Below are 27407 nucleotides of genomic sequence, written 5' to 3'. Positions count from 1 at the left end.
TTGTTTAATGCAACCTCTAGACAAAGAATGCTCCAACCTTAATTGACAGATACATAAACGATAAATTATTTGAGAATATATATGAGGGTTCATTTGTTGGTGGCATATATGAACCTATTTGATTTTTAGCACATTAAACACTACACTAGAAATCACTCTTTTCCCATAAATCACCACCTTCCTTAGCTTTCTATAACAATCGCCACCATGCATAAAAAAGAATTCACAAGCACATACCATTGCACTAAAATGTGAGGATAAATATACAAAATTGGTGTGAAATATCACAAGAAGATGTCATGACACCCTTTGTAATCACAATCCAATGTGGCATGAGTACTTGAAGCTTGCCATTGGCACTAGTAGGGCTCATCCACACGAAAATGATAGTACATAAACAAGGCCTCAATCATAATGATACTGCATACAATTACAAAACACACAACAACTTGATGTAACTATGCTACATCAAGAATCCCCCTCTTGAACTTCAATAGGCTACATATGGACATATCTGACCTCAAACAACAGATCCCCTTGACTCATTTTCATTAAAGAGATTTCCCACATAACCCACCGCATACATGCAGCATAGAAATCCTGAAGCATTCACACATGGATAGAGCCTGTTCATGCATATCGCATTCATGAGAACGGCCAATAATTATTGTCGGTCTGCGGCATCTCTCTCTCCATACTCTCCAAGTACTTCAAAATATCTTTGAAAGAAGGCCTCTCTTCCGTGTTGCCACTCCAACACTTGATTATCAACCTTCCAAAAAACCTCACACATTTTAGAGAGATGGGTACTAAAATTTAAACCAATATGGAAAAAAAAAAACAGTTTGGGTAGTTTCACAAGTACTCTTTCATCCGGGATGGATACGTCTTAGCACGCAGTTTTGGTCTAAGACTTTCTTTGGCCATGCTCTTTGCAGCCTCATATGCACCCATCTCACTTAATGGTGATTCCCCCTCAAACATCTGCTATATTGAATCAAGTAAGACCACACTGCTTTAAAAAAATTAATACTTCTCAGGTGAATTAGTTTTAAAAAAAATCCTTGTTAACTCTTCTTTAGTATGGCATTACTCAATACAGAACTCATGATAGCAAGATGAGAGCAAACTGCATCACTGCCCAGATGGATCCCCATTGGAAAAATCACCCACCCCTATAAATTAGACTATAATAAGAAGGCAAATACTGCCCTGGAGGATTACTGTTTCAGAATTTATGCATCATACCTCATATAGTATCATTGCAAATGAGAACACATCAACCTTTGTATCATATGACCTGTGCTCGAAGACCTCCGGGGCCATATATCGATCTACATACAAGTTCACCATTAAATAAAGTGAGCCCAGCACACAGAAATATCCAAACACAGACAATTTAATCCATGTCAGTTCAAAAAGAATCACCTCATTTAAAAAGCCATTGACATTTATTGTTAATATTTTTTTAAGGAAGACAAGGACTTGATGCTGTATGGCAATTTTGTAATTTCATCAACAGCCAGCAAGGTCGAAACCTACAGCTTCCGGTCTCTCCTGTTATACTGTAAGCTTGATGAGACCTTCTTGTCTTGAATATCTTGCTAAGCCCAAAATCAGCAACCTTCACATGGTTGTTCTCTAACAGCAGTAGATTTCTGTAAGTAGGTAAAACAATCAGTTTAGGACACTCAATTCACAACCTTGCAATAATAGATTAAAAGTTCAACATTAGAATAAGGCATGCTAAAGCTTACCGAGGCTTTAGATCACGATGGATAATACAATTAGTCCCATTGTGCAGGTAGATCATCCCCCTAACACCCATAGCTCAAGCTTTAATCAAAGAAGCAACAAAAAAGGATTAAAACAAAATGTACTGCATTTCACTACATAATGTGTTTGTGCGTCGCCTGTCAATGTACTATAGAAACATAAACCATGATGGAGAAAGATGCAAAATTTTCATTGTTCTTGTCATGTGCACAAAGTGTATCTATCGTGTGCTACACGCACACAAGACTAGCTTCGAGGCTTGGGGAAGCTTGGAGCTAGGCAAGCTGATTGACGAGCTGGGCTAGGGATAGACTAACAAGCGGGCACCCAAGTATGGATGGGCGAGCGCCCAAGTGTGGACGCCCGATGACCGGCCAAGAGCCTATAAAAGGGTGGCCAAGGTCGGTCAATAGTTCATAGAGTCTCGCGTGTCTTTGTGAGAGCTCTATGGTCAGGAGCCTGGATCTAGTGCAGACGTGCACCTGCTTTATGCAGCCAAGGCCGCCAGCAGTCTCGAGGCCCACAAGGGTAGCTTCGTGGCAGTATGGGACGTCACGGGCTAGAGATTGGTCAATACGTCTAGCTAGTTAGCTCAGCTCGTGGGTCGGTGGGGACAGCCAAGACTTGTGGGTTTTGCCCACGGCTGTCAAGGTTGGGAGGTGAGTCAAGCATGCACCCCCTTCACGTTGCCTGGCTTTGTTTTGCAGGTTTCGAGTTTGGTTTCAGGAGCGTTCTATACGAGGTGATCCTTAGGGAATTTGACACTGTCAAATCCCAAGATCTCTCCGAGAGGGAAATCTGCAAAACAGCCATGAAAAGCAAGACAAAGCAACAAACCCTAACCCTAGAAGGCAAAGCGGAAAAAACATATCTGGGTGCAGGCATACTCGCCACCCAACCATGATATCCGTGAGCGAGGCTCACAATCTTGGCCGTCCCCACCGAGCCATGAGCTAGAGCATCAAGCTCTCATGAGTGCTCTGCCATCGTCCTCATCCGGTGTACTCTACCACCCGGAGTTGTCCCCCAAGGACGTCGGCCTCCTGCGCGATGGTGCTCTTGCTCCACGCGCTCTGCACTCCTGTGCTCCATCCGTCGGTGTGTGCCCAACTGGTACCCCTCCCCCCAATAAATAGGGAAGGAGGCCCAAAAAGCATACGCTATCAATAGCGGCCCAAAAAGCACATGTCCGCCCACAATATATCACACTCTAGCTCACCAATACGCCTACCCCTAGCGTGCACATGACATGTGATTTTTTTTTTAAGGTGTTTTTTTTTTGCAAGCTTTATGTGTGGCTTTTATACAAGCCCTCATGTATGGTTTTTTTTTTTTAATTAAAAAAAACACAAAAGCAATGCATAAAAACACATGCTTTTGGGGAGGCCTATAAAATACACCTCAAGTGGGCTTCTTGCCACACTCCTCCTCCTACTCTCTAGCACTCTTCCTTGTTCAAAGCCAAGCTTTTCTCTCATCTTGCCCTCTTCAAGATGTCAACCCAAGAATCCGAGATGGAACCCATTCCCGAACGTGAAGACCTGCCGGCTATACAGAGGCCACCAATGGCGATCTTTTCGACGATTTTGTATCCAAATCTGATTTTCAAGAGTTTAAAGTTGCTTTCGAAGCTTCTTTCTTGAAACGTCAGACACAAGTCGCCGTGCAGATGCAGGCTTTACAGAATTCCATCTCTTTATTGACCACTACATTGTCTACTCTCTCGGGTATGGATACCTTGGCATCTGCTTTAGGTCCCAACATTACTCCGGAACAGTTGGGGACGAGCAAAGGCAGCATACCAAGGAGATAGGGGACACATGGGTACATAAGTGACAGGTCCATTTCCAGTTTCATCCATATGACGATAGCAAAAAGATTCACTTAGCAACAGGTTTCCTCTCAGGCAAAGCTTTGCTTTGGTGGAAAGAACTCCAGTGACTATGCAATCGGGGTTGCTCTATTCCAAGACGGTAGACCTGTTACTTTCGAGAGTAGAAAGCTGGACGACACTCAATCTCGTTGGCCAACTCTTGAAAAGGAGCTTTATGCTGTCATTCACGCTCTCAAGGTTTGGAGACATTATTTATATGGCTCCAAGTTTGTGGTATTGACTGATCATCAATCAATCAAGTATGTGTATGATGCAGATGATTTGAGAGAAAGGAAAGCTCGATGGGCTGAGTTAATGCAAGATTTTGATTTTAAGATTCGTTATGAAAAGGGATCCATGAATAGTGTCGCACATGCGCTTAGTCGAAAGAGAGGTGAATACTTTGTCATTCACCAAGATTTCTACTGACTTATTTCAGTCATTGAGAGGTGATAGTTATTTTGGTCCATATTGGCAGAAGATCCAGGACGGGAGCTTATTGATTGACCAAGACTCAGTGACTGCGCAGCCTACCATTCAGGCTGCAGGAGGCCAGTGGATGATTCGGAATGGTTTAGTATTCCGTAATGACAAAATTTGAGTACCACAGATCTCGGACATTAGGTCCAAGATTCTTAAGGAGTGTCACGACGCCCCTTCTGTTGGACACCCTCGGATACACAGGACATTAGCTTTAGTGAAACATACTTTTTATTGGCCAAAGATGAAAGGGTATGTAGAAGATTATGTTCTCAAGTGTCAGGTTTGTCAAGTAAATAAAGCTGAACGCTTTAGACAGGCTAGGATGTTGCATCCCTTGCAAATCCCGAGTAATAAATAGGAAAGTATTTCCATGGATTTTATTACTGGATTGCCAAGAACACGTCAAGACCACGATTCGCTTGACAAAAATGACTAGATTTTTATCAACATGGAAGACCATTACAGCTACGCAATTAGCAAGGCAATTTATCGAGCAATTGTTTAAACTATACGGATTACCACAGGACATAGTCAATGATAGGGACTCTAAGTTTACAAGTGACTTTTGGAGCCTTGTTTTTGAGAAGTTGGAAATAACTTTGAATTTGAGTTCCTCAGATCATCCTCAATCTGATGGCTAAACTGAAAGAGTTAATCAGATTTTGGAGAATATGCTTCGAGCATATGTCTCCAAAAGACAGAGTTCATGGGAGGATTATCTTCCTATGTTAGAATTTGCATATAATAGTACTAAGCATACGAGTACAAGTTTTAGTCCTTTTATGCTTATGTATAGTTTTCAACCTAGATCACCTGTTACAGTGGGATTTTCAGAACTTCAGCATGACGCAGCACGTAATTTTTTACAAGATATGCAAGAAATGCTACAAGTTGCGTAGGAATCTATTAGAAGTGCTCAAGACAGAGACAGATTTTATTCTAATAGACATCGTTCACCCAGAGAGTTCTCTGAAAGAACGATGGTGTATTTGCGAGTTCCGAAAGCTTCCGAGACTTTACGGACAGATCGATCTCTGAAATTATCCCCTAGATACTGTGGACCATTTCGTATTACATGACGGATTGGTTCAGTCGCATATGAACTCGATTTACCTTCTCATGTGAAAGTTCATCCCGTATTTCATGCCAGTAGACTTAAGTACTGGGTGGAACAGACCAGTTAGTTACTCCTCAAGAAATCATAGATGTCGAGGATATGACATTTGTTCCACACAAACCGGAAAAGATCCTTGGATTTCGTGAAAGATGATTCCGTAATACACTTCTCACAAAATACAAGATTAAGTGGAAGGATCGTGTTGAGAAGGACGCTACATGGGAGACATTGACTACTCTTCAGAGGGATTACCCTGGGTTTTTACTGAGCTCAGGAGTGAGCTCTTAGAGGTAGGAAAGTATGTCATGTGCACAGACGTGTGCTACACGCACACAAGACTAGCTTCGAGGCTTGGGGAAGCTTGGAGCTAGGCAAGCTGATTGACGAGCTGGGCTAGGGATAGACTAACAGGCGGACACCCAAGTATGGACGGGCGAGCGCCCAAGTATGGACGCCCGGTGACCGGCCAAGAGCCTATAAAAGGGTGGCCAAGGTTAGTCAATAGTTCATAGAGTCTCACGTGTCTTGTGAGAACTCTATGGTCAGGAGCCTGGATCTAGTGCAGACGTGCACCTGCTTTATGCAGCCAAGGCCGGCAGCAGTCTCGAGGCCCGCGAGGGTAGCTTCGTGGCGGTATGGGACGTCACGGGCTAGAGATTGGTCGGTACGTCTAGCTAGTTAGCTCAGCTCGTGACTCGGTGGAGACAGCCAAGACTTGTGGGTTTTGCCCACGGCTGTCAAGGTTGGGAGGTGAGTCAAGCCTGCACCCCCTTCACGTTGCTTGGCTTTGTTTTGCAGGTTTCGAGTTTGGTTTCAGGAGCGTTCTACGAGGTGATCCTTAGGGATTTGACAGTTCTGCTAATAGTTCTCATGAAAAAACGGTTGGAAATCATACCGAGCAATGTCTTTTGCAAAATTGATAGCAGTCATAGCTGGCAAAGCCCCATTTTCCTTCAAAAATCCATGAAGGTCTCCCTACATATACAAGAATAAAATCACTTGTCAAAATGTAAGTTGAGAAACAAAGAGAGAGGCACCCGCGGGGGGGGGGGGGGGGGGGGGGGGGGGGGGGGGGAGAGAGAGAGAGAGAGAGAGAGAGAGAGAGAGAGAGAGATGGAGGAGACTGCTGGTCAATGACCCATTTTACACTTCCTTCTGCAGTCTACCTTTTCACCATGTAGATTACATGAGATGAGTTGATTTTGTCAATTACGCTTTTAAAGTATCAAGTTATTTTGCAATGATGTAAGCTTTAAATTTAGCATCTGTTTGCCTTGGTTGAATTCAAGGCATTTAAGAAAAATATGTGCAACACAAACACACAACAGAACTATATGGGATTCTTGGGAACAGATTGAGATCAAAATCATTCAGGGCTAGCATTTAAGCAACCCGATTGTTATGATTTCAAAACTAGTTTACTGGTTCATGAATGCTGCTGCACCAGGTAATTTCTTCTCAAATGAGCAGGCATTTTTGTTTAAGAACTAGAAAATGATTGCATAGCAAGTAAGCTGAAAAACAAAAGCTTGACACAATCTCCCATGACAGCCCCATCCAGGGGCAGTGAGCATTGCCCAATGCATTGGCAGAAGAAATTCTCAAGAAAAGCAACAAGTTTGAAGAATTTCTTATAATACTTACAGCTCCTAAGAACTCAGTCACCAACATAAGTGGCTTGGTACTGACTGCACCCAGAAACTGAACCACATTTGGATGCCTTAGCTTCACCAGTAACTCAACCTCACGCCTGAAGTCTTTGCTACAGGCCACCCAAAAAACAGTAAAAGTCTCATAAGATTCTCATTTAAACAAGTGAGAGTTTTCCATATGCCTGCCCTTTGCCAATTTGGAAATTGAAATGCTTGTTTTTGTGCGCCCACACCATACATTATTAAAAAACTCAGACAAGAGATGCGATTTTATCATGCAATTACTATATACGTTTTCTTACATTACACTGTAAAATGCAATAGATAAGGTAACATACAAAAATATTCATTATGATTTATTATTATCTTGCGTGTGTGTGTGTGTGTGGAGAGAGAGAGAGAGAGAGAGAGAGAGATAGGACCTGAGACATGGAAAAAAGCAGCAGCAAATTGTAAGATAGCTTTTTTTTAAACATGTTCTTATAACGTGGTTACTCTTGATTTGCATATACTTATATGGGCCAAAGGCCATGGGACATTAATAATGGTTGTGGATATAGTGCCAAGGGCCAAGGCCACAAGGGTGGACAACAATAATGTAGTGTGTAAAGAGGGCTCAAGTATAAAAGACAACTATGAGCCTAATGAGGATCAATCACTTTAATAATGAAGATTACACATCTCCTTGCTTTGCAAGCTTCAATGGTGTCCTTCTCCTATATGAGATTGCATATGTGTGTACTCCATGTTAATGAGTGCAAATTTCACTTCTCTACAGATTTCTCTCTTACATTGGTATCAAAGCTTGATCTTTGATCTTGGTCTAGATTTAGGATTTTGTGTGAGCAATCTCTTGATCTTGTAGCTGCTGTCAGCAGTGGCCGTGAAGGAGAGCATGGAAGGTGTCATTCTTCCCAGTAGAGAACTCTGTGATCCAAGGCTGGGGAGCTTGAAGGTTTGATGATCCCCAGCACTCCAACGCTCTGTTCAGGTCTCAAATCGCAGACGATTCCCAGCATCCGACGATCCATTCGGGCTCTCAGACCGCAGACGATTCCCAGCATCAGATGATATGTTCGGGCTCTCAGATCACAGACGATTCCAACATTCCAACAATCTGTTCGGGCTCTCGGTTCGCAGACAATTCCCAGCATTCCAACGATCTGTTAGGGCTCTTAGATCACAAATATTTCATGAAACTTACATATGGAGAACCATTTGGGAGTTGATCTGAGAGCATATAATGCAGTTTTTGGGTTTGTGGAAGATATTATGCTCTCATGGACAGATTTGGGGCCATGTACATTGAGCCACTACATGTTATATAGGGTTTACATGGTCATGGGAGTTGCATTCCATCTCGTGGGATAAACATTCATGGTTTTGAGGACGAAACTAATGGGAGGGGATGGTTTGTATTGTGGTTACTCTTGATTTGTATATACTTATATGGGCCAAAGGCCATGGGACATTAATAATGGATGTGGACATAGGGCTAAGGACTAAGGGCCAAGGCCACAAGGGTGGACAACAATAATGTAGTGTGTAATGAGGGCAAGTATAAAAGACAACTATGAGCCTAATGAGCGATCAATCATGTTACTACCTTTTACCAAGGCAAGTCCAAAAAAGTTGTGAGTGAAAGAAAAGGGGTCATTTTATACAACCAAGGTTCACAAGTAAGAGGTTTTATAAATTCCCTTTTGAACGCACAAAATATGTAGGAGTTTTGAATAGTGTGTCACAGGATTGCTACTCACTCCTTAAAATAATGGGAACCATTTTAACACTTACATAATTAAGCTGTCATCTGAGAGAGAAGGTAGGAGTTTCTTGACAGCTACAGGTGTGCCCCTCCAAGATGCTTTCCAAATCTCCCCAAAAGACCCCTAGGCATATCATTGGTTTTTCATCAGAAATATATAAAATACCTTGAAGTCAATCTTCTTAGCAGGATTAATCATGAAGACGTCTCTTGTTTGCAAAAAATCAATTCATTGTATTTTTCAAATCTCACAATGTCCCAAAAAAAACACCCACAACGTCTTGTGTACCTTCCCAATCACTGTACTTTTAGAAAAGTCTAGCTCGGATGGATCCACCTCCCAGTCACACTTTTGAGGAAGAGGAGGTGCGACTGCTTTGGTTCCCAAGCGTGAACCATGACTTCCCTTCACCATCAAATACAAAAAGTTACACAAATCAGGACATGTATGCCATCTGCCATACAGAACAATGCTTAGCTAGAAGAAATGAAATGATTTGTAACCCTAAGGTCATTACTGTTCAGTACAAGCAGGCACAAGAGTATGCAAGACAAACCCTGCTGCTGTCTTTTTTGGACATTATCAGTCCAGAAATATTGGATTGAAGTATCCAAAAAGACACAGAGAAAGGCTATGGTCGTGAGTAGGAAGAGGATAGAGAATAACTGAGGTCATGCTTGATAAAATTATCAGTAAAATTGGATATCAAAAGGCCTGAATCTAGGCAAAAAAAATGGAAGAGGAAAAAATTAGAACAGAAACAAAAGGTCAAGTTGTGTTATGTACATCTCTTTTCTACTAGAACTGGCCCTTACTCGTATTCATGCCCACATGCATCAAGGGCATCTCCAACAAGTAAAAGAACTAGGAAGCTGTGACCAAGCCATTCAAATCGGCTAGCCCTCGGTAGCACTGAAGCGATGAACACCTTCGAGCAGAGAGAACTGATTGAAAACCTTAGAATGTGCATAAACATGAATGGACTGCTTCTCCCTCACATGCCAGTACACCATTCAGCCACCTGCTCTACCACATCATTGCCACCCGATATACCACTTCGCCAAGGAGACCTCTTCCGTCTACTCCGTTCACATTTTCCACACCCTCTCCGACCTCGACCCACACATCCCACTTGATGAGCTTACCACGCAGCTCACAGCTACCCTTCATACATCGGCCATAGCTGCCTTCCCACACACCAGAGCCACTCCCAAACCACCAGGTGGGACTATTGTAAGCCCAACGGAGCGTGCAGTGGCAGATGCAACCACGTGTACAAGAGATAAAGATAGAGAGAGAAGGGGGAGAGAGATATGGGAATAGGGGGTTTCACACAGTACACGCTGATGAGTGGGAAACACGCCCCGCCCCCTCTTCAGGAATTTATTTCAAGAACAATCCACAGGCTTTTCCAAGCCAGGACCAATACACAAATGAATACAATATCAAACAAAAGTGTCGATGTCGAGATCGGGCCGAGTCGATGTCAAGGCACAAGATAACTAATGCTGAGCTCACCACAAGGATGACCCACAAAAGGCTTACACCGGGCTAGTACCTTGTTTGAATCAAAGGGATGTTCCAAAATATCCACAAGGCTATCTATACTCAATCCGGACAATGGCAAAATCCAAGAGACTTCACACCAAGATAATGAGTATATGTCTTCACAAGGTAATCCCCTTCTACGTAGACGTTTAGGGAAGCTGGCGGCAGCAAAACTTCTGAAGGCAGTAGACAGTATACAAAGGCTGTATACAGGCAGCTCAAGTGGAGGCAGCACTCATACAGTGGCACCAGGGCGGCGCAGAGCTCTTCTTCCCTAGGCACAGGTGGCGCGGCTCCCTGAGTGGAGTATAGGCGGCAGTCAGGGTGCAGGCCGCAACTCGAATCAACAGCAAAAAAGGTGGCGGCACAGCCAGGCAGGAGCGGCGCTGGCACTTACTAGCACTGCTAGCGGCTACAGGTGCAGGCGGAGGTGCTGTTCCGGCTGAGGAGGGCACTGCAGGGTGTCATGGAGGTGGCTTCTGATGAAGATGGAGGAGTTAGACACCCCAAAAAAAAAAAAAAAAAAAAGTGATGATGATGACGATTCTTCTCAAGATCTTCTTCAAAACCTCCACGATTACTTCTATGCTTCTCCATGAGGATATTGGCTCCTTATATACTTGATGGGAGACCATGCTTTTTGCCACACTTTGCTTTTGCTTTATCTCCTAGATTTTGCTCTTCTTTTAAATATTATTTGAATAATAGCCAAAGTTCTTGATTTGCTCTTATAATCTTCAGGGCCTTACTTTTTGGCCCCGGAGCAGCTTTTTGATCCAGTTCGATGTCCTCTTTTCAACGGTGCCCTCAGCTTTTTGGTCAACAAAGTTTGACTTTTGCATTTTCTTGCTTTTTGACCAAGACAGGTGCTTTTTCCAATTCCAACTTTAGGAACCCTGTTCCCATGTATCCATTATCATGTCCATGTGTCCAGGCATGAGTTCTATCATGTGAAAAGAGCATGGAGGACCAAATAGTTACATTCCCTCCCTCTTACATCACAGTTGTCCTCAACTGTGGCATGCATATGATCGTGGTACTAGCCCCATCTGGTGCTCTTGTGCATCTGGTCTTTCTTGATATATGAGGTGCCTTCTGCTCCTCTAGCAACATCTTTATGCCTTTCTTTGACCGATATCCTTGTTCTTGATGATACATGTTCTTCATAGCCTATAACATGGGTCAGATATAATAAATGCATACTCACCTTCTGCAAAAACTAAACACAAGCTAGTCAACAAACAAGTATGCATCATTCGCGTCTACTGGGTATTCCAGATACTAGCCAGATAGTCTGGAGCCCAGGGGACTATCACATGCCATTGTCCTGTCTGTGCATACTCACCATCTGCAAAAACTAAACACAAGCTAGTCAACAAACAAGTATGCATCATTCGCGTCTACTAGGTATTCCACGTACTAGCCAGGTAGTGTGGAGCCCAATGGACTATCACATGCCATAAATCCAAGCATTGTCCATGCATCAAAAACAACACACAAAGTCAAAGAAATTCAAACATACATCAGTATGCAACGCATAAGTAATGATCCTCTTGTTCATAGATTATCCTATTTGGTTTTATCGAAACCGTGCTAAGCCATCTGGTCACTAGGACCACTCAGTCTTTCCTCAAGGCCATCTGGTCACAGTGACCACCCAAGAGTTCATCAATAGTCATCTCGACTATCTGGTTGCATTGACCGCCCGACTATGGAATCCAATACAGTCATCTGGGCCATCTGGTCGCAATGACCTCCCGACTGCGAAATCCAATACAATCACTTGGGCCATCTGGTCGCAATGACCTCCCGACTGCGAAATCCAATATATGTGGCATCATTTCCGTCCAATGGGTCTTCTGGCATCGTTGCTTCCCATATACAAATCTTGCTCCTTGGGCTTTCTAGCATCATTGCCACCCAAACTAGAGCATATCCAATCAAGACCATTACATAAGCAAGATAATAATCAATTTTATTTCAGTATAAATATACACAATGAAGAGCGCTAGGGTTACAATCTCTCCCTCTTAAATCTGTCTTGATCGCAAGACGTTTCAAGCCTGTACTTCAAATACATCTAGACCAATTGCTTCCTCATAAGCTCGAAGAACATCTAGGTAGTCCTTGAAGTACTCTTCTGGCATCCATTTCGCATCCATAGGCGAATAATTCTTAAACTTCAAGAGGAATTTCCTGTCCTTCCTCTTTTTCTCACAGAATGAAATACAATATGTTCCGGCTATAAGATTTCTTCTTGTTCTTCCACTTCTCGTGGATCCTCCAATACATGCTCTTCTGGGGGTAGTCCGTCTGGAAGGTCCAAACAATAACATACATCGTTGATCTTCTTGGTAACCTGAAAAGATCCATAATATCTGGGTGCAAGCTTAGGTTCTGATGACTAAACAATCTTGCCATATGATCTCCACGGATGGTCTTCTTCACTGAAATGAAGTGGGCTTGCTTACTGAACTTGTCAATAATAGTCCATATTCCATCATTCCCGAATCTTGACTTTGGCAATCCAAAGATAAAGTCCATAGCAATACTTTCCCATGGAATGTTGGGAATTCGCAAAGGTTGTAACAATCCTTCGGTTTTTTGTCGATCAAACTTGACCTTCTGACAAATCGAACATTCTCGAACATATTTCTCTATATCCTTTCTCATGCTAGGCCAAAAGAAATAACTTTCCAAGGCCCGAGTTGTCGTCACGATACCTATGTCCCATATAAGGTGAAGCATGGCATTCTTCCATTACTTTTGGTTTCAATTCCTTGGTCACACATAAACGGGTTTGCATCATAAGAAACCCTTCCTTGATGATATAAGAAGTCACCAAGTCTCCATTCTGTAACCTATCCCAGATGTCCTTGAAATCTTTATCTGTAGCATAAAGACCTTTCATCATAGTGAAGTCCAAATGATATTCCATGGAAACTGCATGGGTCGTGGGTCTTCGAGATAAACCATCTGCCACTTTGTTGTCTTTCCCATGGGTATGCATAATCTGAAAATGAAATAGGGCCAAATAGCTAGCCCATCTTATATACTTATCTAATATCTTAGGTTGAGACATAAAATTCCTAAGACTTTGATGATCTGTCTTGATAACAAACTCAACACCCATAAGATAGTGCTTTCAAATCTTCAAGGCATGAATAATAGCCATCAATTCTTTTTCATATGTGGGTGCGGTCTTTTCGGCTCCTTGAAGTCTTCGACTCTCATAGGCCACAGCATGGCCCTCTTGGTTCAAGACTGCTCCAATGAAATTTCCTAAAGCATCACACTCTACCATGAATGACTTTGACAAATCTGAAATAATCAATACCAGTCCTTTGCTAGCATAAAACTTTAGTGCTTCAAAGGATTCTTTTTCAGCTTTGGCCCACCGAAACCCCACGGGTTTCTTTGTCAAATCATCTAGTGGACTTGCTACCACAGCAAACCACTTGATGAACAACTTCCTGTAATAAGAGCATAAGCCAAGGAAACTTCGAATTGCATGCACCATTGCACACTAGTCAATTCTGGCCATTCCACAATAGCCTTGACCTTTTCTGGGTCCATCCTGACCCCTTCCTCGGACAACTATATGACTCAAGTGGTGAATCTCTGACAAAAGAAACTCGCTCTTCTTTCGATTCACATACAACTTGTGCTTCCACAATTCTTGAAATACCATATCCAAGTGCTTTCAATGCTCTTCTTCGTTCTTTGAATGCACAATAATGTCATCAAAGAAAGTAGCTGCAAACTTTCTATGTACTCGGAATATTCTTTCCATCATTCGGTTGAAGGTGGCCAAGGCATTGGTAAGACCAAAAGGCATCACCAAGTACTCATAGAGTCCAAAGGTAGTCCTGAATACGGTCTTGTGAATGTCCTCTGGAACAATCCTGACTTGATGGTATCCACTCTTTAAGTCGATCCTGCTAAAAATAGTGACTCCATTCAATCTATCCAAGATATCATCAATCCTAGGAATAGGAAACCTGTTCTTTACATTATCTTGTTAAGAGCCCTATAATCAATACACATGCGCCAAGAACCATCCTTTTTCTGAACCAATAAAACTGGGAAGCAAAAAGGTGGTGATCTAGGTTGAATCAAACCCTTTTCCAAAAGCTCTCTCACTTGCTTCATAATCTCCTCTTGTTGAGCTTGACTCACTCGATAAGAAGATCTATTAGGAGGTGAACTTCCCAGCATGATGTCAATCTTATGATCTTCCAGTCTGGAGATAGCTCTCCTGGAAGAGTATCTGCAAAACAATCCTCATACTCTTTATGAAATCTTTCCTTTCATGATCAAGAGTTGAGAGTGACTCATCACCCTCACATTCCTTTGGATCTCTTACATATATCAAGTAAGAGGAAATAGATTGCTTTATTGCTTTAGGAATTTGTACATGACTAATGAGTGGAATAGAATTCCCCTTAACTTCCTCATCAAAAGTTACATTCTTGCCTTTAAAAGGAAACCTAATCTTATTTCCAACCCAATCAATGGTCGGGTCTATCTTCTTATGCCAGGGCATACCCAAAATCACATCACAATGTCCAACTTTGCCAACAACAAAGTTCTCATGATCCACAGTCTCCAATCTGTAAGCAAAGCTTTCCCAAAATAGAAGTCACCTCGGCTGACATTCCTTCAAAAGCGGCGCCTGCTGTAACAGGAGTTCTGAACCTATCCGGAGGGAGCTTAATGGCTTCAACCACTCGTGGATGGATGTAGTGGTGGGTAGCACCACTATCGAAGTGAATAAGTACTGGTTGGTTTGCCACTTTGCCCCAAGCTTTGAAGAGTGGCCTCTTCTCTGGTGGTGTATTATCTTGATGTTGAAGTTGTTTAGGTAATGCATTACTTTGGGACAGTTTGGCTTCTTGGTTTGGTTTATCAGGACACTTTACAGCCATGTGTCCCTTCTTTCCAAATTCCACATTGGACACATTTACCTTCTTTGACATAATCCTTGAGTTGTTTGCAGGATAGCTTCTTTTGGTACAATGGGGGTTTATCCTCATTTTTGTTCTTCTTTTCTTGTGGCTCGTTCCTTGCTTGAGATCCCCCTTTGAACTTCTTCTTTTGGGACGAGTCTTGATTCTCATTCTTTGATTTGCCCACCATCCAAGGCATATATAGAGCTTCAACTTGCAAGGCTTTGTCTTGGGCTTCTTCCAAGGTTTTAGGTCCCATCATATAGACTGCTTGAAAAAGCTTTGGTTGCAATCCATTGACAAACTTTCGCATTTCCATCAATGGTGGGATAGGAGTATATGAGGTAAACTTCAATGAGACGGCTGAAAAGTTATTAAGATATGTTGCCACACTTTCTCCCACCTTTTGCTTTACCTCATCCTATTCCTTCTATACATCTGCCTCAAATGTAGCGGGAAGCAACTTGTTGAACATGGTTTTGAAATCAGCCCATGAGGTAGGCTCAGTCCCTTCTTGGACCACTTTTAGCCACCAATTCAAGGCAATATCTTTTAAGTGCATACGGACCGTGCAGAGTTTGGACTTTTCGGAGAAGTCCTCTCCTCCAAAGGCGGCGTCAAACTGTTTGATTAAGGATAGAGCTTCTGGGTGTCCCGCTTTCCATAAAAGGTATCAAACTTTACGCTTTTCTCTCCCGGCTTAAAGTCCGCTTTGCCGGTTGAAGGCTCCTTTGCCTTCTTCTCTTTTGCTAAGCCTGAAGAGGCTGCATATCTGATAGAGCGGGTCTAGGGGTAGTTTCCCTCTGTCCTCCATGAGTGATGGATCGGGTGGCTCTGGGTTATTCTCTAAAGGTAACCCCTTTATCTCGTAAGTATGCTTTGGCGGCTTCCACACCTTCGGTTTTGGGTTATTCTCTAAAGGTAACCCCTTTAGAGATCGGGTGGCTTTGGGTTATTCTCTAAAGGTAACCCCTTTATCTCATAAGTATGCTTTGGCGGCTTCCACACCTTCGGTTTCGGTGGTCTGGTATTTGATAAAGTCTTCAACATCCAAGCTCTTCTGTAGTCTTGCTCCTTCTTGGCTCTCCAAGCTAGGAACTCTTCTTCTTGAAGATACTTTTTGAACTTTTGAAAGTCTCGATATTCAGCTGATGACATGACTGCGGTCTCATGAGAGACAGATTCGCGGCCTTGGATCCCTGCTTGATGCTCTGGGTTGGCTTCATAGTTGCTCCCTTCTTGAGGCCCTTGGTCTTCCTCAACTCTCGACATGGTTCTGTCACCCCAGAAAAGATTTCTTCAAGAGAAATCCTTGCTCTAATACCACTGTAAGCCCAACGGAGCGTGCAGTGACAGATGCAACCACGTGTACAAGAGATAAAGATAGAGAGAGAGAAGGGGGAGAGAGAGATGGGAATAGGGGGGTTCACACAACACACACTGACGGGGGAACACGCCCCGCCCCCTCTTCAAGAATTTATTTCAAGAACAATCCACGAGCTTTTCCAAGCTAGGACCAATACACAAATCAATACAATATCAAACAAAAGTGTCGATGTTGAGATCGGGCCGAGTCGATGTCGAGGCACAAGATAACTAATGCCGAGCTCACCACGAGGATGACCCACAAAAGGCTTACACAAGGCTAGTACCAAAATCCCTTGTTTAAATCAAACTGATGTTCCCAAATATCCGCAAGGCTCTCTATACTCAATCCGGACAATGGCAAAATCCAAGAGACTTCTCACCAAGATAATGAGTATATGTCTTCACAAGGTAATCCCCTTCTACGTAGAGGTTTAGGGAAGCTGGAGGCGGCAGAACTTCTGAAGGCAGTAGACAGTATACAAAGGCTGTATACAGGCAGCTCAAGTGGAGGTGGCACTCATACAGTGGCAGCAGGGTGGCGCAGAGCTCTTCTTCCCTGGGCACAGGTGGCACAGCTCCCTGAGTGGAGCATAGGCGGCAGTCAGGGTGCAGGCCGCAACTCGAATCAGCAACCAAGGTAGTTGCGACAAACAAAGTGGCGACGCAACCAGGCAAGAGCAACGTAGACAAAGGCGGCAGCACTGGCATTTGCTAGCGCTGCTAGCGGCTACAGGTGCAGGCGGAGGTGCTGTTGGACAGGCGCACAGAACAATGGCTACGCAACAACTGGCGGGCAATTGCGTTCACAGAGCAGAGGCGCTGGGCGGCGGAGCAGCGGCTGATGTGGGTGCTGCAAAGGCGGAGCGCCAGTGGAGGAGGGCCTGCAGGGGAGGAGCGCCGGCTTAGGAGGGTGTTGCAGGGTGTCGTGGAGGTGGCTTCTGGTGAAGATGGTGGAGTTAGACGGCCCAAAAAGAAAGTGATGATGATGACAATTCTTCTCAAGATGATCTTCAAAACCTCCACGATTACTTCTATGCTTCTCCATGAGGATATTGGCTCCTTATATACTTGATGGGGTACCATGCTTTGTGCCACACTTTGCTTTTGCTTTTCTTAAATCTTTTAAATATTATTTTAATAATAGCCAAAGTTCTTGATTTGCTTTTATATTCTTCAAGGCCTTGTTTTGGCCCTAGAGCAGCTTTTTGAAAAAGCGGTTTTTAGCTTTTTGATCCGGTTCGATGTCCTCTTTCCAATGGTGCCCTCAACTTTTTGGTCAACAAAGTTTGACTTTTACTTTTTGACCAAGGCGGGTGCTTTTTCCAATTCCAACTTTAGGAACCCTATTCCCATGTATCCATTATACTGTCCATGTGTCCAGGCATGAGTTCTATCATGTGAAAAGAGCATGGAGGACCAAATAGTTACAACTATTCCGCAGAATAGCTGGTATGATGAGGAGTGCCGCGAGACCCGTGCCCACCTGTAGCGGGAGGTTGCTGTAGGCTCGGCCACTCACCGGCAGGCGTAAGTGATCTTCTAACGTCTCACACGGTGGAAGAACCAAGCCTATCTAGCCAATCTTGAGCAAGAGTTGTACCAGTTATTTCTGGGACGGGACTGCAAGGAGGCCTGGAGGATCTTCCAAGATCACCGCCTGCCGCCCCGATCACCTCACCCAACATATGGCATACGTACGCCACCACATCCCCGGACAGCCACCCCTCCCTCACCCACTTGAGCCTCATCCCCCCATTCCTCCTTCCACTTGAGCATGGTGAGAGATGCTATTGACAAGATGCAAAATGGGAGAGCACAAGATCATGATGGGCTACTTGCCAAGCACTTCTCCCATGCGAGGGATGTGTCGGCTCCACTTGGTTCATATGTTTAACGGGGCCTTATGTGAAGGTTTCCCCACCAGTTGGTCTAGTGCCCATCTGAAGGCAGGTGACCCCATGGACCCCGGTAACTAGAGGACTATTATGATTGGTCACACATTGGCCAAGATTTATAGATCAAGCTTGGAGCATGAGCTTAGCAAATAGGCCAAGGAGCAGAGACTCAGAGCACTAGGGCAAGTAGGTTTTCGGGGGGGAACACTCCACACTGGATCACATCTTCACGCTACGGGGGATCATGGAGGGGAGAGCTCATGGGCATCAGATATACTATTGCTTTGTGGATTTCCGCAAGGCTTTTGATACTGTCCCATGTGCCAAATTGATAAGGAGACTTCAGGATATGGGAGTACTAGCACATACACTTTGGGGGATCCTCACACTTTACAAGCCTGTCACTAGCAGAGTATGAGACCCAAGGGGTGACTCAGAGCTCATACACAACACTATCGGGGTGAAACATGGCTACCCGGTCTCCTACTCTATTCGTGCTATACATTGATGATATATCTGACTACATAGACAGACAAGGAGGACCAAGAGCACGATTGGCAAAACTCTTGATACCTATCCTATTGTATGCAGACGACATTGTCCTTATCTCTAACTCACCAGAGGGGCTACAGAGGCATTTGGATGCATTACGGGTCTTTTGCAAGGACCAGGACCTCACTGTGAACCTTGGGAAGACCAAGGTTATGATCTTTAATACCTCCCCGCAGTGGATAGGCAGATCCGCACCACAGTTTACATATAGTGGGAATCCCATGGAGCATATGACCTCTTATGTATATCTTGGGATCACTTTTGCTAGACCGCAATTCTCTATGCGAAAGGTGGCCGAAACCAGATTGATGTGTGCTATACAGCCCTAGGCTCACTCGAGAGCCAATGCTCACAAATACAGTTTCATGAGTCGACAACGAAGCTCTGGCTATTTCACACACTAGTCACACTTGCACTTTTGTATGGAGCTCCCATCTGGAATTCTAGTTTATACCACAAAAGGAGACGGAGGAGGGAGCCAGCTGAGACAAGTACGAAAGAGGTGTATGATGGGTTGAAGCCGATGGAGAGGACCCTAGTGATGATCATCTCGCACATGATTAGGAGTAAGCCATCAATGCCACATGAGATTGTGCGAGCAGAGATGAGGGGCTACACCGATCGTGATAGAGGCTCTATTCCAGACAATGACATACTAGCATAGATTATGGGAGCCCCCACCAGATAGATACCCTCGGCTCGCCCTAGAGTCCTCGAGATAGCTTGCACTAGACGGAGACACGCAGTGCTAGTACTGGTATACACAAGTGAGCATTTGGTTTGAGATACATGGCATGGAATACATTGTGCCATTGGACAGATCCGGACCTCATCACACTAGCTGCGGATTGAGATAGGACGATACATGCATCAGATCTCAGATGACCGCATTTGTCAGCTATGCTACTAGGAGGCAAAGACAGAGGAGCACTACATTTGCCAATGTACAGTCTGTTTCCGAGAGGGTTTTGGGTTGTTACGCAGGGTCATGGAGTTTGAGGATCAGAGATGCCTGGGATTGTTCCTACTTGAGCTCAGGAGACACAGAGAGACCCTCTTGGCAAACAAGAGACCAAGCCATGATGTACCTAGACAGAGGATCCTGACAAATTTCTTCAGCACCAGCACCAGCACCAGCAACCCAGCCCACACACCTCCCAATACCTCCTCCATCGGGCCATCAAGACACCAGCCACGCTCCCAAGGAGTCACCATTGATAAGAGAAGTCGTCTTATGTCGTGCTCGTCGGCCACGCCCACCAGGATCCCGGCCACGGCATCCTCACCATCGCCAATCAGAGCCATTATTGCTCGGCATCGGAGGCGCCTACCTTGCTTCTACGACCTCTCCATTCTAGACAGCCCCATGGCGGAGATATTTGATCTGAGGAGAGGGCAGCACTTCAACTGATCAGCATACATGGATCTACTTGATATACACTTTCTAGTATTTTCTACTCACTATCATCTAGGAGTCTTACTTACAGTTCTTACTGTAAGATAGTCAGTTTATTGTACTTTTCACTTTCATTTGGTTGTTCTCTTTGATGAGACACCAACTTCAGATGTACTCTCAATTTTGGTCTCATAGGCCATTATGGCCTCTTAGAAACGTTAATATATCATTTCATTTCTCTCTCTCTCTCTCTCTCTCTCTCTCTCTCTCTCTCTCTCTCTCGCCCGCCCGCCCGCCCGCCCGCCCAGCTAGCCATCATCCTAGTACACCATGTAAACCATACATGGTATCAGAGGCGGCATAAGCATTTCCCTCTACACCTGCCATCTTCATTGTTGAGCTACTCTACCTGCTGCCTCTACTCGCCATGAGCCAGTCTGCCCGGCTGGTCGCAGCCATAGCCTGCGCCTCCACCTAACGCCACTACCACCTTTCTGTTCACCGCCACCCATTGTTGCTGCCACTTGCTGCCTCTACAATCTTCACCCATTGCTGCCATGTCATTGACACCTAACAGAGCCACCGCCGCCACCTATTGTATTGCAATGCCACATCATTAGCTGATTTGGGGATTTTCAAAAATGTGAGCTATGGAGACCAACAAAAGCAACATCACATTAGAGAAATTCAATGGCTCCAACTTTCCTACCTCCAAGACAAATATTAGGCTTCTCCTAATGAGGGACGGATTGTGGAATGTCATCAAGGGCATTGAAAGCAACTTGCAGCAAAACAAGGTGCCAAGAAGATTCATGTCTGGCAAGACAGGAATGACAAAGCCCTCGCACTCATTGGACTCATCCTCGCAAACAGCCTCATAGATCATGTGGACTTCGACAAATCAGCCAAGGAAGCATGGAACAAGCTAGAGAATCTTTTTGGCAACAAGGTTAACAATTGAAAGGTATTTTTCATGCAAACGTTCTTTAATATGAAAATGAATGAGAGCAATACATGCCAACCTTGTATAAGAAGGATGAAGATGAAGCAAAAGCATCCACAGTAGCAAAAGACAAAGCATGGAAAATCTCTCTCAATAGGAAGATTATGATTGGATATACTTTTAAGTTTTGCAAAGAAGTTGTACTTCTTTATAATATGCTAACTAGCAGGGGAACACTTAAAGATCAGATTAACGCAATTAATCACAAATTTACGTAATTAATCACAGACTAAGGCAAAGATGATTGACCAACACAATAAATAACAAAGAGAGATGCCCTAATCTACTATATATTCCATTATGCATGAATATATACAATGAACTGCAATATAGTAAATGCAAACCTTGATGAAGGGGGCGCTTCCATGGAGTTGATCATGATGATCATGTGATCCCATTTGGGTCACTCCCCTAGTGGTTTGATTGAGTTAAAAGATAAGATTTGCAAACTATAAAAGCATGTACTTGGTGTACTTCATTGATATACCAAGCTGATCAATCTACATTGAGTCATGAAATCTTCTCTCTCTAGAGCATTGAGTTTCTATCTCCAACTCTCTCTTTCTCTCTCTGCACACACCCACTATCCAAGGAGCTCTTTGATCATCCGTAGCTCCTACTTCTCTCACCCACCTGTGTCCTGATCAACAAGAGTCCATACAGTCAATACCACTCTGGTGCATGTTTGTACAGTTCCACACTATGCCCTACCGTTTGTACTATGCTCTGTATTGCAGATGTATGACTTGTTTCTACCCTATACTTCTGCCATCTGGTTTATGCTTGTACAGGCTGATTTACTGTGTACTGGCTGTACCGGGGATGATGTACCGGTTGTACCAGCTGATTTACAACTTGGCTGATTTACTGTTTGTATTGGCTGATCTATTTGATGTATTGGTTGTTTTACTGGATGTACCTGCTATTGGGCACTTATACCAATTGTTGAAGCCTTTTTCCTACTGTGGGCTGCATATGGACCTGTTTGTGCAAAGTGCAACCAGCTGTACACACGTGCTTGCAAGTATTTATGGTGTATAACATTTTTCTTGATTCAGCTGAATTATTATGCTGTTTATGAAGACCTGTGAATATGGGGAAGATCACTACCCATCCAGGTGTTGGAATTTTCTACATCAGTATGATGCTTTGGGCATATGTCAGAGGCCCAGATGTATTTGTAACATTGGGGCCCCCAAGCTTGTATAAAGTGAAATACTCCTTGGCTAAAAGAATTTTCCAAGAGGGGGGTCGCCCCATTCCATCCTCCGCGTGGTGTTGCCTGTGCACAGTTTTATATTTTAAATTTGTGTTAAATGTGGCCGAGGCCATCCATAAGTGTTAAATTTGCATTAATAGTTAAGTGTGACTTCAGTTATAGCAATATTCAACACAGCCTACTATTACCCATTTTGGGTGCCCTGCATCACACTCTCACAGCCTCTTTTGTCCCTCCAAAAATTAGAGGTTACAACAAGGGATGATTAACTAATAGCCCTAGCACGGCACATGCAGCTTAGTGTTGGATTGAGGCATATGGAGGAGAACTCATAATCATGACTTAAGGCTGTGAATGGTGAAGAAAAGCAGATGTTATTTCCTAAGCCATCATTACAAGAAGACGGGCCAGTGGCCCAAAATTGGGGCCGTTGGTGCTGGCTAACTGGCACCCAGAACCAGCAGATGTTATGGTACCCACAAGAAGCATTGGGGCAGTTGGTGCTGACTGTCTGGCCCCTCTTATTGAAAATAAGACACAAGCAGGCTGCAGAGTACACTGCTACTACTAAGCAAGCTTCCATGCTTCGCTGTTTGCATTGATATTCAATGTGACCAAAAAGTTCCTACTTGACCCACCAGACCATAATAAAGAGTTTGTAAATTGGGTGTAGGTTCTCACAAGCAATTGACCCCCATTTTCTTTCAGCAGCTTTTCCATTTCTTGATGGCCTTTGGCCTGCGCATCAGCAAGAGGCTGCAACACAAAGTACTTTACATCAGCATAAAGTCATACATTCGCACTTTCTTTGAAATTAAACTGAATGAAAACTGGTGCCTCAAGGCAAACTTGGCAGAAGGAGATTGTGCCACTTCAGAAAGGGATCGCAACATTCATGTGCAACACACCAACTTTCTTTTAAAAGCAGGCCCTTCAGGGAAATGAAAACATGAAAGTACGAGTGATATGCCAGTACAAATTTGGTCACAACATTTTTGCATCCCTGAGTAGCATTGCCAACACTTATTTTTGATCCATAATGACTGATACATAGTTTGTAACCTTTTGTAGTGGAATTTGTGCAAGAACCCATTCTTTTAGATTGCGTCATCCACTGCAGCAAGTGGGGTCTAACCCACCACCTCCCATTGGAACTCCAACCCCAGGGGCATAGTTTGTACTCAATGCTCATGCTAACATGTACTTTCACCCAAAATCCCATAGAATGCTGTCCTGGGTGCCCTGCCCAGACAATGCTCGCATCACACAACCTCTCAGGCCTGACCACAGAGGCTGCCACCCTGCCTGTTGTAGACTGCCCTGCAACATGTGAACACTGCCTAGGAGCTGGAGGAGCCTGCACGTGTGAGAACGGGTCAAAACCTCTTATCCTTTGGCAGCCTATCCTTGATTGAGGCTGCCCAACTGTTTCCAATGGCCTGACACCTCAAACCCCTTCATACCTGCACAGTCTGAACACTCTGCTTGGGAAAGGTGTGTCAGGGTATGATTTGGTTGATGTGGCCTGTGGGACCCTTAGTTGACTTCACCCACTGGACTGATTATCCCAGGCAACCGTATTTTTCTGTGTAGAAGTAAAGACTGAGCACATGTAGAGAGAATGGCTATCAAAGCACCATTTACCAAATACTAATGATTGTGGTCCCTATAGAATATGTTGAGGATAACCCATTTCATTATAAGGGATTCATACGGTGCAAGACTGCAGAAACTTCTAGTTTGAAAAGTATCCACCCAACTTGTAGAACCTCTCATCTAATTGCGCCCGTGTGTGAATAAAATTGGAATGAATGAACTCCCGGGGACTCAAGTTGATCATTTCTAACTGGGGACTCAGAGGAGGAGCCTTAAAAGACGCCTTCTCCAGAGACAATCTGAAAAAATCGTTCTCTTCTGCATCAATTATCAGAGCTATAAGGTTCCTTGAGTATGACACATGATTTGGATGACCATATCATTCAGCAAAGGAAAATTTAATGTTTTGAGTTTGTCATAAGAGCTTTGTGAACCAGCATGATATGCTTTTGACATCTGCAAAAACAGAATCCAACGGGCAACCTCTACCATCTTTTTTCTTACACAACACACCCTCACCAAGTCCTATGGTCTGCAGACCCTTTTGGATATCAACGCTCTACCCTGATATTACAATGTCCAAGAACCCGCTAGCTCATGTATATATGGCCCCCATTATAAGGAGTAGCTGTGGTTGAGCAGACTAGGTGCTCCCATGGCCACACAAGATGGTGGCCAGATGGTGGGCTAGATAGATTTGGCATACCGCCAAATAGGCTACATGCTTGCATGCACTGTTATCCCGTGGATGGTGTACACATGGGGCTTGTAGACTGTACTCATGGACACCCTATCTTAAGATTGTAGGGCCCAAATGGGCACCAAGAAACCTGATTCCACAGGGCCTAGAAGCTCCAGCATAACCCTAGGTCTCATGTGACTAGCATTATTGACTGGTGGATGTGGAATGGTCATGTCGACTAGCCCATCCACTCACCAGTCATTTGCTTTACTATAATCTATTTCACCCAAGCTTCTATTAGCATATAGCCTAGTGCTAGTCACCCATCAAAGTTCCCTTCACAAGAGCACACAAGTGTGGCTCATGGCCATCTTTTGTATCAAATCACTAATACAATAATGTTCTCCATTTCTGTTATTGTAAAATTTAAGTTTAAATTTTGTGATGTGAAAGATACCAACTTCTTGTGAGTGTTGTTTGCATACACTGCACGTTGTGTATCCTCTTACAGGCCCACAACCTGCAGATTATTTGCTTCATCTTAGAGGCAAAGGTACAAAAGGATTGTACGCCCATATTAGGGTTTCAAGACTGCTCGATGCACCCAGTTGGCCACCTCAACTAGCTGGATGTGAGCCTAGAATGTTGAGACAACTACACCGTGGATCTGCACCTGCAGCTCCATCTGCTGGCATGCTCTTCATGAAGAAGGTCAACTAGGGATACTCGGTACCCTTTTAAATGCTGACCAGCCAGCCAGTCAGTCGAACAGCAGCAGCCTTCTGATTTACCATTCCCAGACCAACCCCAACTGCTACCCCCTGAAGGTGGAACTTTTCTCTATTCTCTATCCAGTTCAATCAAGCCCTGCAAGACTGCTGCAGCTGAATTAGAACTTGGTATTCTCCATCTGTGTGGGTTGTATTTATCCCTATCTGGGATCTGAAGCTCCAGTTCTCTCACCTCTATTGATATGTCTAAAGCACCACCAGGCAAAGCACAGGATAGGCTCTATGGTGTGGTAGAAATCACTACATGTGTACAAAGGTCTTGCAATAAACTCCTGCCAAATAATGCAATTAGAACCATCTTTCAGACCATCCTTACCAGGAAAAATAATTGCTTATGGGAGTGCAAAGGAGCACAGAAGATCTGGTATCTATAGCCCAGCTCTTGGGCAGATTGAAAAGTGATCCTATCTATATTACTTGGGGTGCTATTGCATGGTTAACTTAGTCTGGCCCACAGCTTCTTTTTGAGGGCAGGGGACCTATACTTGTCCATAGGGGCATAGCTCAGAGATGTTTGCTTCAAGATACCCCCCAGTTTCGATACACACCACCTCCACTGAGTATTGACACCCCCTGGGAAATTACTGCTAGTATCACGGAGTGGCATATCTGGAAGACCAGATGCTCAGAGGCCTTCGAGGGTATTCATGTTTATGGCACCTAGTGTATTTGCACTATATGGAGTGACATCATTCATACTCTTTTGGCCACCTGGGCCCGTATACAGGGACCCAAACAAAACGCAGCAGAGTTATGAGAAGTGCAACCATGGTATTTTTATGGCAGCACGATGCCCCGAATTGGTTGAGATCTCCCCTTGTATGATTCTATATTACTTAATAGCGGTCTCTTTTCTGTGAAAAGAAAAAAAAAAACCAGCAATCTACACAATTCCTTGACAATCCTGTTCGGCATGATCCATAAAAGCAATGATATTGCCAAATGGCGTAGGGACAATGGGAGGCAGACAGTACAAGCCCACTGCCCCCTTCTTCATAGGGATGAACGCTGAGCCTTTTTGCGAAGGTATATTTACCTCTGGTTATGCATGACAAGCATAGGAGAACCTGCTAAGGAGAGAGAGGATCGATGGGGCATTTTATCTGAGGAGGAGAGTGATGATGAAGACAAGGAGGATTGATGCTTCAATTGTATCCAGGCCTTCTTTTAAATACACATTATCATAGATTGTTAAATGGCGTAGAAGTAAAATAGACTCCCACTTGAAAATGGAATCCTTATTTTACTTTGTGTGTGTAGTGTGTGTGTGTGTGTGTGTGTGAGAGAGAGAGAGAGAGAGGGGACATGTTTTAAATGTGTACCGAGTTACCCCAGCGGTCCTGGGCATTGACGGGGGCGCCATGCCGGAGGAGGAAGGCCGCGGCCTGAAGGCAGTTGTAGAAGGCAGACACGTGGAGGGCCGTACGGCCGTCGTAGCCGTGAGCAGCCACAAGCGAGGGATCGAGCTGGAGGAGCGAGCGGAGGGCGGAGGCGTCGTCCTGGCGGGCGTGCCACAGAAACACTGATGTCCGGCTAATGCGGGCGCGCTCCTCTTCCTGCTGCGACGGGCTGCTGCCGGAGGCCGTTTCAGGCGTGGCCGCAGCCGGCCCGTTGTTGTCGGAGCAAGGAGGGCTGGAGCAAGCCATGTGAAGTAATCTGTACACAGAGAGAGTTTCTGGCTATGGCGGTACGCACGGCCTCGTTGCATGCAAATAAGGAAGACGATGCTGACGTGGACCCA

The 27407-nt window shown here is 44.3% G+C and overlaps 1 protein-coding gene across 2 annotated transcripts; it reads right to left on the bottom strand.

The window, feature by feature from the left end:
- Positions 1-264: 264 nt before the first annotated feature.
- LOC147619676 (serine/threonine-protein kinase VIK-like) lies at positions 265-27407 on the bottom strand. 2 transcript variants are annotated; one of them, XM_086773368.1, is made up of 11 exons: positions 26989-27400; positions 23279-23353; positions 8956-9072; positions 8696-8790; positions 6894-7011; positions 6145-6224; positions 1758-1817; positions 1543-1658; positions 1249-1334; positions 866-984; positions 265-772 (listed from the first exon to the last, which is right to left on the bottom strand). In XM_086773368.1, exons 1-11 carry the CDS (start codon positions 27310-27312, stop codon positions 646-648), a joined length of 1317 nt encoding a protein of 438 aa, XP_086629494.1. In that variant the 5' UTR covers positions 27313-27400; the 3' UTR covers positions 265-645. The 2 variants fall into 2 exon arrangements, 1 of the variants encoding a protein (XP_086629494.1); XR_015261883.1 differs by lacking the exon at positions 265-772 and having other exon boundaries at positions 1429-1658; positions 26989-27407.

The sequence above is a fragment of the Cibotium barometz genome, chromosome 33 (assembly GCF_041138505.1).
Source record: "Cibotium barometz isolate CiBa-2024 chromosome 33, ASM4113850v1, whole genome shotgun sequence".
NCBI classification, from domain to species: domain Eukaryota; kingdom Viridiplantae; phylum Streptophyta; class Polypodiopsida; order Cyatheales; family Cibotiaceae; genus Cibotium; species Cibotium barometz.
Note: the sequence above shows the minus strand (reverse complement) of the source record. Positions and strands in the feature narration are given on the sequence as shown.

Coding starts and splice junctions, on each gene's coding strand:
- LOC147619676 (XM_086773368.1), bottom strand. CDS start 27,312: ATGGCTTGCTCCAGCCCTCCTTGCTCCGACAACAACGGGCCGGCTGCG. Junction 23,354..26,988: donor AGGACCGCTGGGGTAACTCG/GTACACATTTAA, acceptor TTTGTGTTGCAG/CCTCTTGCTGATGCGCAGGC. Junction 985..1,248: donor TTGCAATGATACTATATGAG/GTATGATGCATA, acceptor TCAATATAGCAG/ATGTTTGAGGGGGAATCACC.